Below are 16,441 nucleotides of genomic sequence, written 5' to 3' on the forward strand. Positions count from 1 at the left end.
ATCACCAACAAACTAGAATGGTCCAAACACACCAAGGCAGTCGTGAAGAGGGTACGACAAAACCTATTCCCCCTCAGGAAACTAAAAAGATTTGTCATGGGTCCTCAGATCCTCAAAAGGTTCTACAGCTGCACCATCGAGAGTATCCTGACTGGTTGTACCACTGCCTGGTTTGGCAACTGCTCGGCCTACGACCGCAAGGCACTACAGAGGGTATTAAGGACGGCCCAGTACCACTGAGGCCAAGCTTCCTGCCATCCAGGACCTCTATTACAGGCGGTGTCAGAGGAAGGCCCTAAAAATTGTCAAAGACTCCAGCCACCCCAGTCATAGACTGTTCTCTCTGCTACCGCACAGCAAGCAGTACCAGAGTCTAGGTCCAAGAGGCTTCTAAACAGCTTCTACCCCCAAGCCATAAGACTCCTGAACACCTAATCAAATGGCTGTTGCATTGCCTCACCCCCTCTTTTACACCACTGCTACTCTCTGTTGTTATTATATATGCATAGTCACTTTATTAACTCTACCTACATGTACATATTACCTCAACTAACCGGTGCCCCCGCACATTGACTCTGTACCAGTACCCCCTGTATATAGTCTCGCTATTGTTATTTTACTGCTGCTCTTTAATTACTTGTTACTTTGATTTCTTATTCGTATTTCTTTTTTTAACTGCATTGTTGGTTAGGGGCTCATAAGTAAGCATTTCACAGTAAGGTCTACCCCACCTGTTGTATTTGGCGCGTGTGACTAACACAATTTGATTTGATTTGACAAGCTAACAATCAATGGAAGTAATGTTTTTTTTAAATGGCCAAATCTCCTTTAAGTAACATCAAACCAAACATGGAGCTGATTTGATTGTGTTGTGTTTCGGCGTTCCGAACATATTGCTCACCATTTGTCTTCTGCGGAGGTACAAGGGGAAATGAGCTTGGGTCAGTCATGGAGATAAAAGTGCTGAAAACAAAAAGTCTCCCTGTTTGAAAAGAAGAGGGAGAACCAGCTGTGAAGGACAAATACTTGGAACTCTGGTGTAAAATAATATTGCGATAGTTGATACGATATATCGTCAAAAATGGTATTCCGATTAGTAACTATCACAACTGCCCACTGAACTTGTTTTCTCATGGCTCTCTCTTGTCCCTCTGCAGAAGACATATGGTGAGCTATATGTTTGGAACATTGAAACACAATGAAATCACAGTATCAAATTGCAATACATACAGAATTGTGAGAATCATGATAATATCGTATCATGAGGTCCCTGGGAATTCCAAGCCCTACTCCCTAGCAACAGTTATTATAGCCCACTATACACCTACCGTACCTGTTGCATGTAAAGGATTATTCTGGGTAATATGGACAGATCTTTTGAAATACTGTGTCCTGTGTTCGTCTGGGTTGTGGATGGATGTACTATCTCTATCAGTCTGTTAGTGACACAATTGAATTTCTGGCATTCCAGACCAGCTGCCCTGTCCTCCAGGTCGTGGCGTGTCATCAGAGTGTGTCAGCCTGGCATCCGTGACCTCAGAGGCTATAAATAGACCTCTGCCTGATGGAACATGTGGAGCACCTCTCTCCCTCCCCCCCTCTACCTCTCCCTCTCCCCCTCTACCTGTCCGGCTCTCTCTCTCTACCTCTGCCCCTCTCTTGCTCTCTTCCTCTGCCCCCTCTCTCGCTCTCTACCTCTGTCCCCCTCTCTCGCTCTCTTCCTCTGCCCCCCTCTCTCGCTCTCTACCTCTGCCCCCTCTCTTGCTCTCTACCTCTGTCCCCCTCTCTCGCTTTCTTCCTCTGCCAACCTCTCTCGCTCTCTACCTCTGCCCCCTCTCTTGCTCTCTACCTCTGCCCCCTCTCTCTCTCTCTTCCTCTGTCCCCCTCTCTCGCTCTCTTCCTCTGCCCCCTCTCTCGCTCTCTACCTCTGCCTCGCTCTACCTCTGCCTCGCTCTACCTCGCTCTACCTCGGTCTCTCTCTCTTTTTTAGTTGCATGGGAAACATATGCTTATCAAATTAGATTTGTTTTCAAATTCTTTGTGGGTCTGTGTAATCTGAAGGAAATGTGTGTCTCTAATATGATCATACATTTGGCAGGAGGTTAGGAAGTGCAGCTCAGTTTCCACCTCATTGTGTGGGCAGTGAGCACATAGTCTGTCTTCTCTTAAGAGCCAAGTCTGCCTTTGGCGGCCTTTCTCAATAACAAGCTCTCTCCCTCTGCCCCTCTCTCTCTCTCTGCCCCTCTCTCTCTGCCCCCCTCTCTCTCTGCCCCTCTCTCTGCCCCTCTCTCTCTCTCTCTGCCCCTCTCTCTCTCTGCCCCCCTCTCTCTCTCTCTCTGCCCCTCTCTTTCTCTGCCTCTCTCTCTCTCTCTCTGCCCCTCTCTCTCTCTCTCCCTCTGCCCCTCTCTCTCTCTCTCTGCCCCCCTCTCTCTCTGCCCCTCTCTCTCTCTCTCTGCCCCTCTCTCTGCCCCTCTCTCTCTCTCTCTCTCTGCCCCTCTCTCTCTCTCTGCCCCTCTTTCTCTCTCTGCCCCTCTTTCTCTCTCTCTCTCTGCCCCTCTCTCTGCCCCTCTCTCTCTCTGCCTCTCTTTTTCTGTAAGCTGTTGTTTTCTACTAAATCATATAATCTGTACATTCAATAAGGATGACAATACAATGTTCTCTGCCTCTGCCAGTCTAATCTAATCAGGTGCTGTAGAAGGCCAAGCTAACCCAACCCTGCCGCAATACACAAACTAACGAGAATGGCTTAGTTTAAAGAGCAGCTCAGGTTATTTTAAGACTCAGTCAAACGCAATTATGGTCTTTTATTGACTGTAACATCAAATCAGTGGACATGTATTCCATGGTCCCTAACTCAGACAGATATTCATAAAGTCTGAGGCGACATTATAGTTGCTTAGTCTTTGGCCTGACCACAATGGAATGCGGTGGTTGTTGTGTATTCCAGGAAAATGGCAGGTCCCTGTGTTAGGACCCTTTATTATGACCAATTCCGTGTGAGTCAGATGTGTCAATGTGGTGAGTCATATAACAACACCAGTCATAGCACAGAGAGAAAACAACAGCCCCCCTGAAGAGGCTTATAGCTATAGGCAATGGAAGACAGTTCATTCAAGCTGTGCCTTTATGCCTGATGCAGTATTCTGTCTTACGGAGAGCCTGCACTCTGTTGATAATTCTCTCTGTTCTGAACTTCATACTCTTTGTACTCTCCAGATCTGAGCCACCACCAACATAACCTAGGACACAAACACTGGTGGGGTAAACACTTAGCTAAACCTTCCCTCTCCCCCCATCACAAGATGTTCTGGCTCCTCATGGTTGCATGCTGTATGTTACTGTATGCTACTGTAATGTAATCAGACAGGAAGTGCTGTCCTCATTGGCCAGTGTACTTTGGGCCCAGTCTGACCTCTGACCCCTGACCTCTGGCCTGCAGTACCTGAGCAGGGTTCTGGAGAGAGAGTGATGCTTCCTGGGGCCGCTGCGAGATGCCCGCTGACCCTTAACGGGCACTGTGTTAATCCGCTCAAAGTGCACCCTTCTGCTGCTGGAGACGGGCAGGGGGAGAAGGTAGGGAGGTGAGAGGAGGAGGAGGACAGGGGGAGAGAGTAGGAAGGTGAGAGGAGGAAGAGGACAGGGGGAGAAGGTAGGGAGGTGAGAGGAGGAGGAGGACAGGGGGAGAGGGTAGGAAGGTGAGAGGTGGAGGAGGACAGGGGGAGAGGGTAGGAAGGTGAGAGGAGGAGGACAGGGCAGGGGGAGAGGGTAGGAAGGTGAGAGGAGGAGGAGGACAGGGCAGGGGGAGAGGGTAGGAAGGTGAGAGGTGGAGGAGGACAGGGCAGGGGGAGAGGGTAGGAAGGTGAGAGGAGGAGGAGGACAGGGGGAGAGGGTAGGAAGGTGAGAGGAGGAGGAGGACAGGGCAGGGGGCGGGGGGAGAGGGTAGGAAGGTGAGAGGTGGAGGAGGACAGGGGGAGAGGGTAGGAAGGTGAGAGGAGGAGGAGGACAGGGGGAGAGGGTAGGAAGGTGAGAGGAGGAGGAGGACAGGGGGAGAGGGTAGGGAGGTGAGAGGAGGAGGAGGACAGGGGGAGAGGGTAGGGAGGTGAGAGGAGGAGGAGGACAGGGGGAGAGGGTAGGGAGGTGAGAGGAGGAGGAGGACAGGGGGAGAGGGTAGGAAGGTGAGAGGAGGAGGAGGACAGGGGGAGAGGGTAGGAAGGTGAGAGGAGGACAGGGCAGGGGGCAGGGTGCGGGGGGCGGGGGTAGGAAGGTGGGAGGAGGAGGGTGGGAGGAGGAGGAGGACAGGGCAGGGGGAGAAGGTAGGAAGGTGGGAGGAGGAGGGTGGGAGGTGGAGGAGGACAGGGAAGGGGGCGGGGGAGAAGGTAGGAAGGTAAGAGGTGGAGGAGGACAGGGCAGGGGGCGGGAGGAGAGGGTAGGAAGGTGAGAGGAGGAGGAGGACAGGGCAGGGGGAGAGGGTAGGAAGGTGAGAGGAGGATGAGGACAGGGCAGGGGGAGAGGGTAGGAAGGTGAGAGGAGGAGGAGGACAGGGAAGGGGGAGAGGGTAGGAAGGTGAGAGGAGGAGGAGGACAGGGGGAGAGGGTAGGAAGGTGAGAGGTGGAGGAGGACAGGGCAGGGGGCAGGGGAAGAAGGTAGGGAGGTGAGAGGAGGAGGGGGACAGGGCAGGGGGAGAGGGTAGGAAGGTGAGAGGAGGAGGAGGACAGGGCAGAGGACGGTGGGAGAGGGTAGGAAGGTGAGAGGAGGAGGAGGACAGGGCAGGGGGAGAGGGTAGGAAGGTGAGAGGAGGAGGAGGACAGGGGGAGAGGGTAGGAAGGTGAGAGGAGGAGGGGGACAGGGCAGGGGGAGAGGGTAGGAAGGTGAGAGGAGGAGGAGGACAGGGCAGGGGGAGAGGGTAGGAAGGTGAGAGGAGGAGGAGGACAGGGGGAGAGGGTAGGGAGGTGAGAGGAGGAGGGGGACAGGGCAGGGGGAGAGGGTAGGAAGGTGAGAGGAGGAGGGGGACAGGGCAGGGGGAGAGGGTAGGAAGGTGAGAGGAGGAGGAGGACAGGGCAGGGGGAGAGGGTAGGAAGGTGAGAGGAGGAGGAGGACAGGGGGAGAGGGTAGGGAGGTGAGAGGAGGAGGGGGACAGGGCAGGGGGAGAGGGTAGGAAGGTGAGAGGAAGAGGAGGACAGGGCAGAGGGCGGTGGGAGAGGGTAGGAAGGTGAGAGGAGGAGGAGGACAGGGCAGGGGGAGAGGGTAGGAAGGTGAGAGGAGGAGGAAGATAGGGCAGGGCAAAAAAGAGAAGGAAAGAGGAGAGAAGAAGAGGTGGTGAGCAAGAAACAGCATCTAGAAAAGCGATACAAACAGAAATAGTGCAAAATGGAGTAAAGCTTTGCAAGCATTGAAATTGTAAAGGGAAATGAAGTTTGAACATGCATTAGAATCATACACACTGACCAGACGAAGAACCAGGCATGCAGAGGGATTCCCAACTCATTCATTCAGACTGTTGAAGAATCAATGCACACAATCACAGCCACAGTGATTTCAACTTTTATACACTGTAGTATGAGCCCATCTGCAGACCCAGACAGGCACTGATAAAACACACCACAAACAAACACCTACAAATACCAGTCTGTCCTGTCAAACAAATACAGGTGTCTGGTAAAAATCAATATGCAATCAAACCGCCAAGCTGAAGTGGGTGGCGGCAATCAGGCAGAGAAACGGACATTATGGTCTCATGCCTTGTTACTGGCATCACACAAGTAGCCCACAGTAACACAAACTGTTCAAAAACATGCCATCCTTGACTAAAACATTGCTTACTTCACACCATCATGACAATTTCATCATCAAATATTTTCAGTGGGCCCACTGCTCAACACCAAAGATAACCAAATCCCATGGAGGTCATACGATTCCGGGTCACAACCATGATCTAACCAACCAAGGTGTCCTTCAGTAGCTCCAGAGCGTTGATATGTTCCCCTTACCTCTTGATGGTCTGTGTGATGGAGGACTGGCGTAGCAGGGGCGGCCGGCGAGGGTCAAAGAGGTCGCGAGGCGGGGACCGGAGGTGGGAGGGCTCCACTGGCATGCTGATACTGCGGAGGAAACCCTGGCGCTTCACCGGCTGCAGTGGGGGGGGGGCATGGGAAGAGACAGAGATGAAGTACACACAATGAGAGCCATATTGCATGCAGAGATTCACATACAGTTACAACAGACCACAACACAACACTGTGGGAGAGACAATGAGAAAGCAGGGAGAAGAATGGAGACAGAGACCCAGAGAAGAAGTGTGGGATACAAGGAAAGGCACGCAGAGGGAGAGAAAAATAAAGAGAGTGATTGAATGAGTGAGTGAGTGAGTGAGTGAGTGAGTGAGTGAGTGAGTGAGTGAGTGAGGAAGTGAGTGAGAGAGAAAGTGAGTGAGGAAGTGAGTGAGAGAGAAAGTGAGTGACAGAGAGAGAAAGAAAGAGAGTGAAAGAGAGAGAAAAAGAAAGTGAACGATATGGATAAAGAGTGAGATAGAGACAGGGAGAGAGAGAGAGAGAGAGAGAGAGGGAGAGAGAGAGAGAAAGAGAGAGAGAGAGAGAGAGAGAGAGAGAAGGAAAGAGAGTGTGTGCTGTACCTGGACGAAGGTGGGTGGCTCATCCAGGGACACCTGAGCAGTGGGAATGTCCAGTTTGAGCCATGGAGGCTTCTTCCTCTGCAGACTGCTGGTGCTCTCACGGCGTGGTTCAGCCATGCTCCCAACCCCACCCCACGCCTCCCACCTACAGGGAGAGAGAGAGAGATGAAGGGAAAAATGAGATTGATACATATCCATCCTTCAAATGTAATCAAATGTAATCGTCCCTCAGGAGTTTCATTTAAAAGACTAATCAACGGGCCTCCCGGGTGGCGCAGTGGTTAAGGGCGCTGTACTGCTGTGCCATCAGAGTCAAGAAGCAGTGCAGCTTGGTTGGGTTGTGTATCGGAGGACGCACGACTTTCAACCTTCGTCTCTCCCGAGCCAGTACGGGAGTTGTAGCAATGAGACAATATAGTAGGTACTACAGCAATTGGATACCACGAAATTGGGGAGAAAAAGGGGTAAAATAATAATTTAAAAAAATAAAATAAAAAAAGACTAATCAACAATTCGTAAATGAAAGCCTGAGAGCATCTCGCTAATGATTTGATTTGAAACTTTGATTTGAATAGCTTGTGTTGCAGAGTCATTACACAAGATGGTGCTGAAGAGCCTTGAGTCACCCCATGTGACAGGGTCTGTACTGCTATCGTAAAACCAGTTAGAAGAGCAGAAAGCGCCAAATGGAGATATTACCAGACCACAGCTGTTTACTCTTACCCAGAAAGAAGCACACGGAACCACTTAACAAAGCAATAAATATTTGTGCAGCGGGAGTGGGGAAGTTTATGATCTAAGGACTAAAAATCCCAGAGATTTAACTGAATTTAATCCCACCTTGTTGTTATGTATTGCCCTATTCTAGGCCTATCCCCCGCCAGGCATTTGTGGGAGAGCCTAAACTGCTAGGTCTCTTCCCATGACGCAGCCTCGACGCCACAGGTGGTGCAATGAACCTCGCCGGCCTCCGTCAGAGAAACCTCCTCGTCCCTAAAGCATCGTTATCAACAATCCTTCACTTCAGCTTGGGTTCTCTCACAGTCTCACTTATCTCTCTGTTTGTAATATCCTGTTATTATCCTCACTGCTGATTACGGTAAGATAGTACAGTGTCTTAAAGTGCTCTGCGACATTCTCCCCAGGGGCATCATAGGAAGACTGAAACCATCATTCCCGCGGTGAGATACATGAACGCGTAAATAAAGACTATTTCCACTAAGAAAAACACTGAAGAGTGCGCCATTGGGTAGTTCCTTACCAGAGAAGCTGTCATTAAAAAAAAAAAAACACTCTCCTCACTTGTCACATGATAATGGTCTTTCACAGACTCTCATATTGCTCAAATGCCCCACAAGACGAGGGATGAGGGCCCTAATGTGGTCTTGTGCTTTCACTTCAGCAGCATCAGAGGGCTATGAGCGGGCTGGCAGCAGTCATACAGGGTCACGCATTCCCCTTCTATGGTTACAGAGCTTTAGGTCCTTGGAAAGTCCATGGCAATGTCAAGCACATCTGCTTTGCGTTGCATTTTAACACACTGCAGGCTCCTGTTTTAGCCCAAGTGATGATGGGAGTGTTCATATGAAAGATAAATCCTGCCACAGAGCCAGCAAGGCTGACAATGGAGGGCAGTGGAGGGAGGCAGGAGTGAAACCCCAGGCCGGGGACCCTGTCCACGGATAGAGAGGAGAGGAGAGAAGGTGAGGTCAACCACACTGCTAGTAACAGCAGCCTGGTCCCAGTCAGCCAAGCCATCATTGACGGCTGGTGTTCACGAGCCATCGGTTCACAGCAGGACACACATGCGGTCAGTCCCATCCTGACCTGTCCAATCATGTGTGAAAATGGTCTGCAACACACAACTGGGTTCAAGTAGTATTTGCTTTATGTAAATACTTTAACTGAGTTGAATTGAGCTCGCCTGGTGCAATGGAACCAAGGGAATAGTACCAAAAGTGCAAACCCTGCCAATATGGCACTCTGTGTAGGCTCAATCAAATTCAGCAAATATTTGAAAGAAAACACATACTATTTGAACCCAGGTCGGATACAGAGAGCGCGTACTGAACAAGTCCATAAGCTTGTGGTAAATAGCTAGCTACTGTGAAGACGGAGCCAACTAGAGGTCGGTCACTTCACCCATGGACGCCATGCTGAGACATTCTGCCCCACTGCACAGAGTGTAGAGAGGGCTCTGTGGTGGAATGCTGTCCGACCACCCCAGCCTTTGTCTGGTCAGGAGCTCTGGGCTGTGATGACTGGCCAGGATTAGCTGTTAGCTGAGCCATATGGGAACCAAGCAGGCCAGCCTAGGGTGTGAGGGAGGGAGGTGTGAGGGAGGAAAGAGGGGGAGACCACCCTCACTGACTTGCAACCATGTTCTTCTGTGCAGAGAAAATATCACAAGATTACACATTTGGAAGCACGGTCACTCAGCTCCATATGAGCTTAGACTTCTAGTGACGGTACAGGTCATGACTGTAGGTTTTCTGACCGGGGGTATAAGGCGTAGTGACAGCCTCCCCTGGTCTCCTACTGGGGTGAGTCATGGGCCAGGTGAAGCTCTGTTAGACCAGCTAGCAACCAACGCCTGGAGGAGGGAAACTTCAGCCTGTCTGTCTTCAGCCTTTGCACTTGTACAAAACACCCACTATAACATTGCTGCCAGAACCACACACACAAACCCTCTCTTCTATAGCCCAGACAGCCCTGAAGCCACAGCTCCCATAATTTGCTTTTAACGACAAACTCTAGGGATCTTAGTGCTTAGTGATCCAACACAGCAGAGGCATATGCCCTGGTTCTGCCGATTGTATCGAGGGATGGGAGCCTAATTGTCTCATTTGATTCCAGGCCCTGGAGCCGTGACTGTAGTGTGTTTGACCTGGGACTCAGCCTCTGTCTCCTGCTGAATCTACGCTCCACTATCTCCTGGGTTTGTGGTGAACACTGGGGGCGTTGGCGCCTCAGATTCTCCCCACGGTTCTCCTACGGCCAACCCACTTAAATCCTCCTGCCTGTTGCCTGGCTTTCCTCTCATCCTTACTACCCTGTGTACACACTCTTGAGTGTAACTCTGAGAGAGGCCAGGTGGTTGACGCGACTGGCACACTGAGACATGTGAAAATCTGAAACCTTAAGACAGACCTACTTACAGACTGACAGACACAGACCTACAGACAGGCAGACAGACCTACAGACAGACAGCTGTCTCCTTTCTCTCTTGTCCTTCAGTCCAGTCCAAAGTCAACATGGCAGCTGACTTGGCAGAGTTCTGAGGCTTGTGTCTGGGGAGGAGGAAGGGAGGATGGCGGCAACCGCCAACCGGATACTAGGTCTGCAGGCTCCAGGACACCCAGCATGGACACAGGCTGTGGTTATGGCAGTCATCTACCACGGGTCAGTCTTTAACATGGCAGTCATCTCCTCTCGCCAGGATAATGAATGAGTACAGTACATTAGGCCTGCATGAAGGCCAAGGGCCTAGCTAGGATTCAGGGTCATCCATCCCAGTCTGAGAGGCACACTGACTAGACTGCATAGGGAGGAAGTCCTTGAGCAATGGAGATGTCCTTGAGGAGAAATGATGTTGATTGAATTCTACATTTTGGACCCCATCCAAGGACACAGGATTATCATTTTCCCTGACTCCTTATAGCTTCAACTCACATTCAAGTTCCAAAAGGATTGAAGGCAAGTGGCTCAACCATTTATTTATTTGATACTATCACATTAATGCTTATTACTGCTTAATATTATTAATTGAGTCGAAGACTGTCTTATCTAAAGGTTAAAGGTTAAAACTGAACGTTGCGTGGCAACAATTTCATGCCTGGAGATAGCAACCATTTTCCCACCATGATAACTACTCTGTCTGTCTGTCTGTCTGTCTGTCTGTCTGTCTGTCTGTCTGTCTGTCTGCACTCAGCATTCTTAAGGTTAACCATAGCCGCGGGAAGAGGTTTGGGGGTGGGGCTGGATAAATCTTTTTGCCCGCGCTGGCGCTGCAAGTGGACATTATTTTTTATTGATACTTTTTCAAATTCAGATTTTTCAGGGGTTGCTGCAGCACCGTCAGCACCCCTACTTCCCACGACTGTGAGGCTAACGGGATTTAATCTGTGGGCCCTTTAAAGAGATTTGTTTTACCTTCCAGATCCACATCTGAAGAAGGAAAACACCCACTCCCATCCTTGCAACATGCACACTGCAAGATTAGCTTCCTGCTGACGCTTCAACTCCAGGCTAATGCATGTGAGAAACGAAAGCTTCCTACTCAACCATGAGATGCATTTACAACAAACTCGATTGACTGTGTTTTTACGTTCTGGTGTTGCTGTTGCTCTCCATTAGCGGGGAAGAATGACAGGCAGACTAAGCCCAGAGGACAGACCCGGGTCTCTCCAGGTGCAGGGTAGGACAGAGACGTCCATGAGGCTTTCAGGTTATCAAACTGACAGCCTGGCTCAACCACAGTGTTTTACCTCCCTGTGAGCCATGTAGGTCTATTGTTGGTGTATGTGCAAGCGGCACCAACAATATGCCCACGCACGCACGCACGCACACACACACACACACACACACACACACACACACACACACACACACACACACACACACACACACACACACACACACACACACACACACACACACACATACACACACCCTGGATGAGGTTTTTAGGCCATCTATTAATATAATGACTTGGTAAATGGGTGCCAGTCATGCACAGGGAGGCAGTGAGTATTGATAATGGAGGGCCCAGCATATAACAGGTAAAGCTTGAAGACAAACAGTGGTGAGGAGGGCTGGGGGCTGCAAGGAGCTTTGTAGATGTGACTGCCTTCCTTCACTACTGCCTCTTTCAGCTGCCTGTCTGGAAGGGGTTTTAGGTGTGCGAGGGCAGGGGTTCATTCTCACAGTTCACTTTTCAACAGGACCTGGTTCTCCCGCTGCGATCTCACAACAACGTTTCCTTAATTGACACATCCTGTTTGACGTTATCCACATTCTAAATATATCCCTGTTTTGATGCCTGCTAAGCAGAAATAAATGTTCCACTGAAAAATCTTCATGTTATCTGTTCAAACTGGTAGCCCTAACTTCCTGATACTCAACACCCCTCGACATAAGATCTAATCGATAGAAAATGACAACATGATCCATCCATTTCATTACCCATGTGTGCAGGAATGCATTTGTCAGCAGCCTCTCTCATCTAATGCCAGCCCAGATTTGGAAATAGAAGTGAAACATTATACATTTCTTAAATGGGTCTTGTACAGTATGTTTCCCAAGACCTCCATCCAGGGACATAACCTGAATTCATAATAAACTGTCACTGGAACATTCCATAGCAACATTCCATATGATCTTCAGTTGAACAGCCCCCACCATCTCTCCCCCTCGAGATCGCTGGCTCAGCTGTTAGCAGGGCTGAATCATTCAAATTCCTGGGGAACATCATCTCCTGCAACCTCAAGTGGGAGGACATGATCACAGCGGTCACCAAGAAGACACAACAGTGGCAATCCTGATCTGGTTTAACACATCAATTGTTGAGTCCATCCTCACCTCCTCCATCACCGTCTGGTTTGGGTCTGCCCACTGCAAGGGCAAACCGCAACGCATTGTCCGCATGGCGGGTCATAGGCTGCCACCTGCCCTCCAGGACAAGGAAGCGTGCAGGAAAGATCATCGCCGACTCCTCCCACCCCGGTCCCCCCCACTCCAAATATTCACCTCTGGCAGGCGGTTCAGGTCACTCTTGATCAAAACCTCCCGCCACAAAGTTTCTTCCCCTGGACTGTGGCCCTCACCAACCAGCCATCTGGCGCATAGAGACTAAAGGACTGTGGACACTAAAGGACACTCTATGCTGCACACCGCATCAAGCCATCTCTGAACTGCACATAAAATAACTGCACTAAAATAACTGCATTGCACTCCGTCTATCTCTCTGCATTTAGATATATTCATACTGATAATGTAAATGTGTACATCCACTGTATATCAACTGTATACCCACTGTATATCAACCGTATACCCACTGTATATCAACCATATACCCACTGTATATCAACCGTATACCCACTGTATATCAACCGTATACCCACTGTATATTAACCGTATACCCACTGTATATCAACCGCATACCCACTGTATATCAACCGCATACCCACTGTATATCAACCGTATACCCACTGTATATCAACCGTATACCCACCGTATATCAATCGTATACCCACTGTATATTTATAAATCTGCTCATTATCTTATAGCGCTATGCTCACTCTACCTAGTTGTATATAATGCATGTAAACTTCGTATGAACTCGGTTGCCTGTATTCTGTCTCTAAATGTTGTCTATCACTAGCAGCACCATATCACCAAGTTAAATTCGGAGTTATGTGTAAATGTACCTGGTGAATAAAAGGTGATTCTGAAAGTGAGCAGCATTGCTGGAGAAAGCACATCAAGTCTAACCAGTCTGTTCAGCCAGTGTCTGGGCTGGGTGGGGGGTTTCCTCCCTGCTGCTTCTGTGTGCTCACTCCCTGCTCCACGTACAGGACAGGACGTCTATGTCCCAAATTGTACCCTATTCCCCATACAGTGCACTACTTTTGACCAAAAAGTGGGGTGTCATTTCAGTAGGCCCTGTGTGCGGAGAGTCACAGGAAAATGATTTGTCTTATTGTAAGTGACAGAGCTGAAGACAGTGCAGCTGGCTGCGGGGCAGAGCTGAGGCTAAGGAGGCAGGCTGGGTAGATGAGGGTGGCTGGGTAGAGGAAGACAGGCTGGGTAGATGAGGCAGGCTGGGCAGAGGGAGGCAGGCTGGGTAGATGAGGCAGGCTGGGTAGATGAGGCAGGCTGGGCAGAGGAAGGCAGGCTGGGTAGATGAGGCAGGCTGGGCAGAGGGAGGCAGGATGGGTAGATGAGGCAGGCTGGGCAGAGGGAGGCAGGATGGGCGTAGGGGGAAGAGGAAGAGAAACAGAGAGATGCTGGCGTGCAGGCCGAGGCAGGCGCCATGATGGATGATCTCATTAATCTGGGTACTGAGAAGGCTGGACACTTCCTTCCTGAGAAACTGAACATCCTGACCCAAGGCTCTGCTTCCTTGCCCTCTCATTCTCTCTCGCTTCCTCTCTCTCTTTACCCAGCATTTCTCCAAATATATCTTTATCTTTCTCTCGTCCTCTGTTGCTGAACCTCAATCACTTTATTTGGGTTTTCTCTAAATGTCTTTGTGTATAATTGTATTCTTCCCTCTTTATGATTGACACACTTGCTTACTCATGACCCAAGATAAACTATGGAAAACTATAAGACAATGACTTCGCTTTAGTGTCATGTCCCTTTCCACCTAACAGAATATGCACCATAAATACCGTAAACCTGGATAAAAACAGAGATTCTTCTTGGTATTGTTGACCTTCCCCATGCTGGAGTTGTCACTAACAACAATGCAACCTATCCATCATGGCTGCAGTCCGCCTGCCTCACTACATGTTGAAAGCAATTCAAAGCCTTAAATAAAGGAAATAATGGGACGAAAATATGCCATTGAGCAGCTCACTCTCTTACCCAAACACTGACCTCACTCCTCATATGACTCTATAGGCTTACTATGCTGCAATCTGCATGCACCGTAGGCAACAACACTCCCACAACGTCGTTTCTGCCAAGGAGCCCAACAAGACCTCATCCTTCAAGTGTGTTTGGATGGATAAGGAACGTGCTAAGCAATTGGAACACGCATCTGATCTGGCAATGGAACTAGATGGGAGATCTAGAGACCGTGAATCAATTGCCCTTAATAACAACGGCCTCAGTGTTGTGTAACACCTGATCCATCTGAGGCCCATCTGGGCATTTATTACAGCATGGTGCTGCTTTTTATCTTTAAATAGCACACACACACACACACACACACACACACACACACACACACCACTGTCAAGCGAGACCCATTAAGAAGCTGACAGAAGCTGCAGTCTCTTAGTTTGGGAGCCTGTGGATGACTTCTGAAACAGACGCAGATTAAAGGACTAAGAATATCAACACAACGTTCGTGTTGGAGGAGCGACAGCAAGACCAGGTGACCACGCTGATTGTGGAAGCAGAGTTTGGACGCAGACGAGAGTTGCCTCTGTGAATTAACCAAAGGTGTAAACGCAACTCTCTGTTTCTCTTTCCCTCTTTCCCTCCTTCACACCTTCTCCCTGATGACTAACAGAGCAGTGTGACTCTCAACCACGTGGTTTCCATGCACACGGCGCTGGGATGACAAGGGGATTTTCACCAGGGTTTTTTAAGGGGAAAAGGAAGGAGGGTCCAGCTCCGGTTCCTCTCCTCAGTCTGGGCATATGGCCTGGCGGTATACTCCTCTTACATGGAAGGAAATACTGCACATAGCTGCAGACCAGGCCTGGGTAGCGGAGGCCAAGGAGCCGCCCTGTGTCCGGCCCGCCCCGCACCATTAAGATTCAGTGTGTGTCTAGCCTGAGGCAAACTGACACAGTGACAGGCTGTCACCCCGAAACATCCTCGTCTGACATTAAAACACAACAGGAATACCCTCTGCAGCTGACCCAGGGATCCAGTGTCATGGCTGGGGAGGGGCCAGAGGGGAGGGGGGAACTGGCATGACAGGCCTATCTGGTGGAACCTCATTCCATTCCCCCTGTTTGCTCACTCAGACAACAAGGCCGGCTCGCCCTACCGTCCGGGAAAACACACACACACACGCACTCACCGCACGCACGCACGCACACACACACACACACACACACCACGGGGGGATTTTATAGTGCAAAGTCAACACTTGGAAGTGAGCGGCTTTCAATCCAAAGTGAGTGTGAACGTGCTACATACGGTGCATGGGAAAAACCTCTGCTACTGCTGTCCAAACAGTATTGACTGCAAGATCTAGTGCCAGAGGTACTATGTATGAGAGGATAAGTAAGTCTCTGACGCTGTTCTGTGTGCATACAGTCTATTTATAGAACTTCAATGGCCAACGTCCTGCTGGAGACTATAGACAAGCTTACATAATGGCAGACATGCTAGATATCAAGGCAGTAGCAAGTACTGTAGGATGATATAACGGCAAATGCTACTACTGTAACTGGCAAAATGATGGCCGCATCCTTTTAACATCTCACTAGTGACTTCACAGTACGATGTGCACTGTACTGTACAGTGACAGTGTTATGCAGTTCATCACTCTCATAACACCCTCCTGCCTCATATACAGCATATTTAACCGCCAGTTAAAAAGTTGAGCAGGCAACATCCCAATGAATACACTGAGAAAACAGTGCATATATCTTCCTCTGCATGAAAAAAAGGGTGAGATGTGTTTTATATCAGGGAGAGGAATTAGCTCTGAATTGCCACGTCTACTGATTCAGTTCACTTGAAGTTGAGTAAGTTCTGCCCAGGCAAAACGGTTTCTCCACTTTTCTTTAGGGGGTGAAATATTATTGCAAGGGTGGATAATTCAACAGATAAATTATTAAACCATTCTACACTTGTGAATAATTCACTGTGTATTTCCCATTGGAGCTGGCATGGCACACACACACACACACACACACACACTCTCAGAGCGAAAGAGAAAGAGAGAGAGAGACCGAGAGAGAAAGAACCACTTGGCCCATAGCACTCTGTGACTACAGTAGTACACCTACTGTCTCTTTTCTCAAAACTCTTTAACGTGCCACTCTTAGTGCAACTCTTTAGCGTGCCCCTCTTAGCTCAACTCTTTAGCATGCTCTTCTTAGCTCAACTCTTTAGCGTGCTCCT

General features: G+C 49.6%; 1 protein-coding gene across 3 annotated transcripts in view; it reads right to left on the minus strand.

The window, feature by feature from the left end:
• The window catches only part of LOC139364746 (inactive rhomboid protein 1), a 46,819-nt gene that overhangs the window by 13,559 nt on the left and 16,819 nt on the right, over window positions 1-16,441 (minus strand). For 2 of the 3 annotated variants that reach the window (XM_071101777.1, XM_071101776.1), the window contains exons 2-4: window positions 6,629-6,773; window positions 5,988-6,127; window positions 3,443-3,550 (exon numbers count right to left, since the gene is read on the minus strand). In XM_071101777.1, the coding sequence (XP_070957878.1) occupies window positions 3,443-3,550; window positions 5,988-6,127; window positions 6,629-6,745 (365 nt within the window). In that variant the 5' untranslated portion in view covers window positions 6,746-6,773. The remainder of the gene's footprint in view (window positions 1-3,442; window positions 3,551-5,987; window positions 6,128-6,628; window positions 6,774-16,441) is intronic. The other variant, XM_071101778.1, reaches the window with a different exon arrangement.

Source organism: Oncorhynchus clarkii, chromosome 13 (assembly GCF_045791955.1).
Source record: "Oncorhynchus clarkii lewisi isolate Uvic-CL-2024 chromosome 13, UVic_Ocla_1.0, whole genome shotgun sequence".
Classification (NCBI taxonomy): domain Eukaryota; kingdom Metazoa; phylum Chordata; class Actinopteri; order Salmoniformes; family Salmonidae; genus Oncorhynchus; species Oncorhynchus clarkii.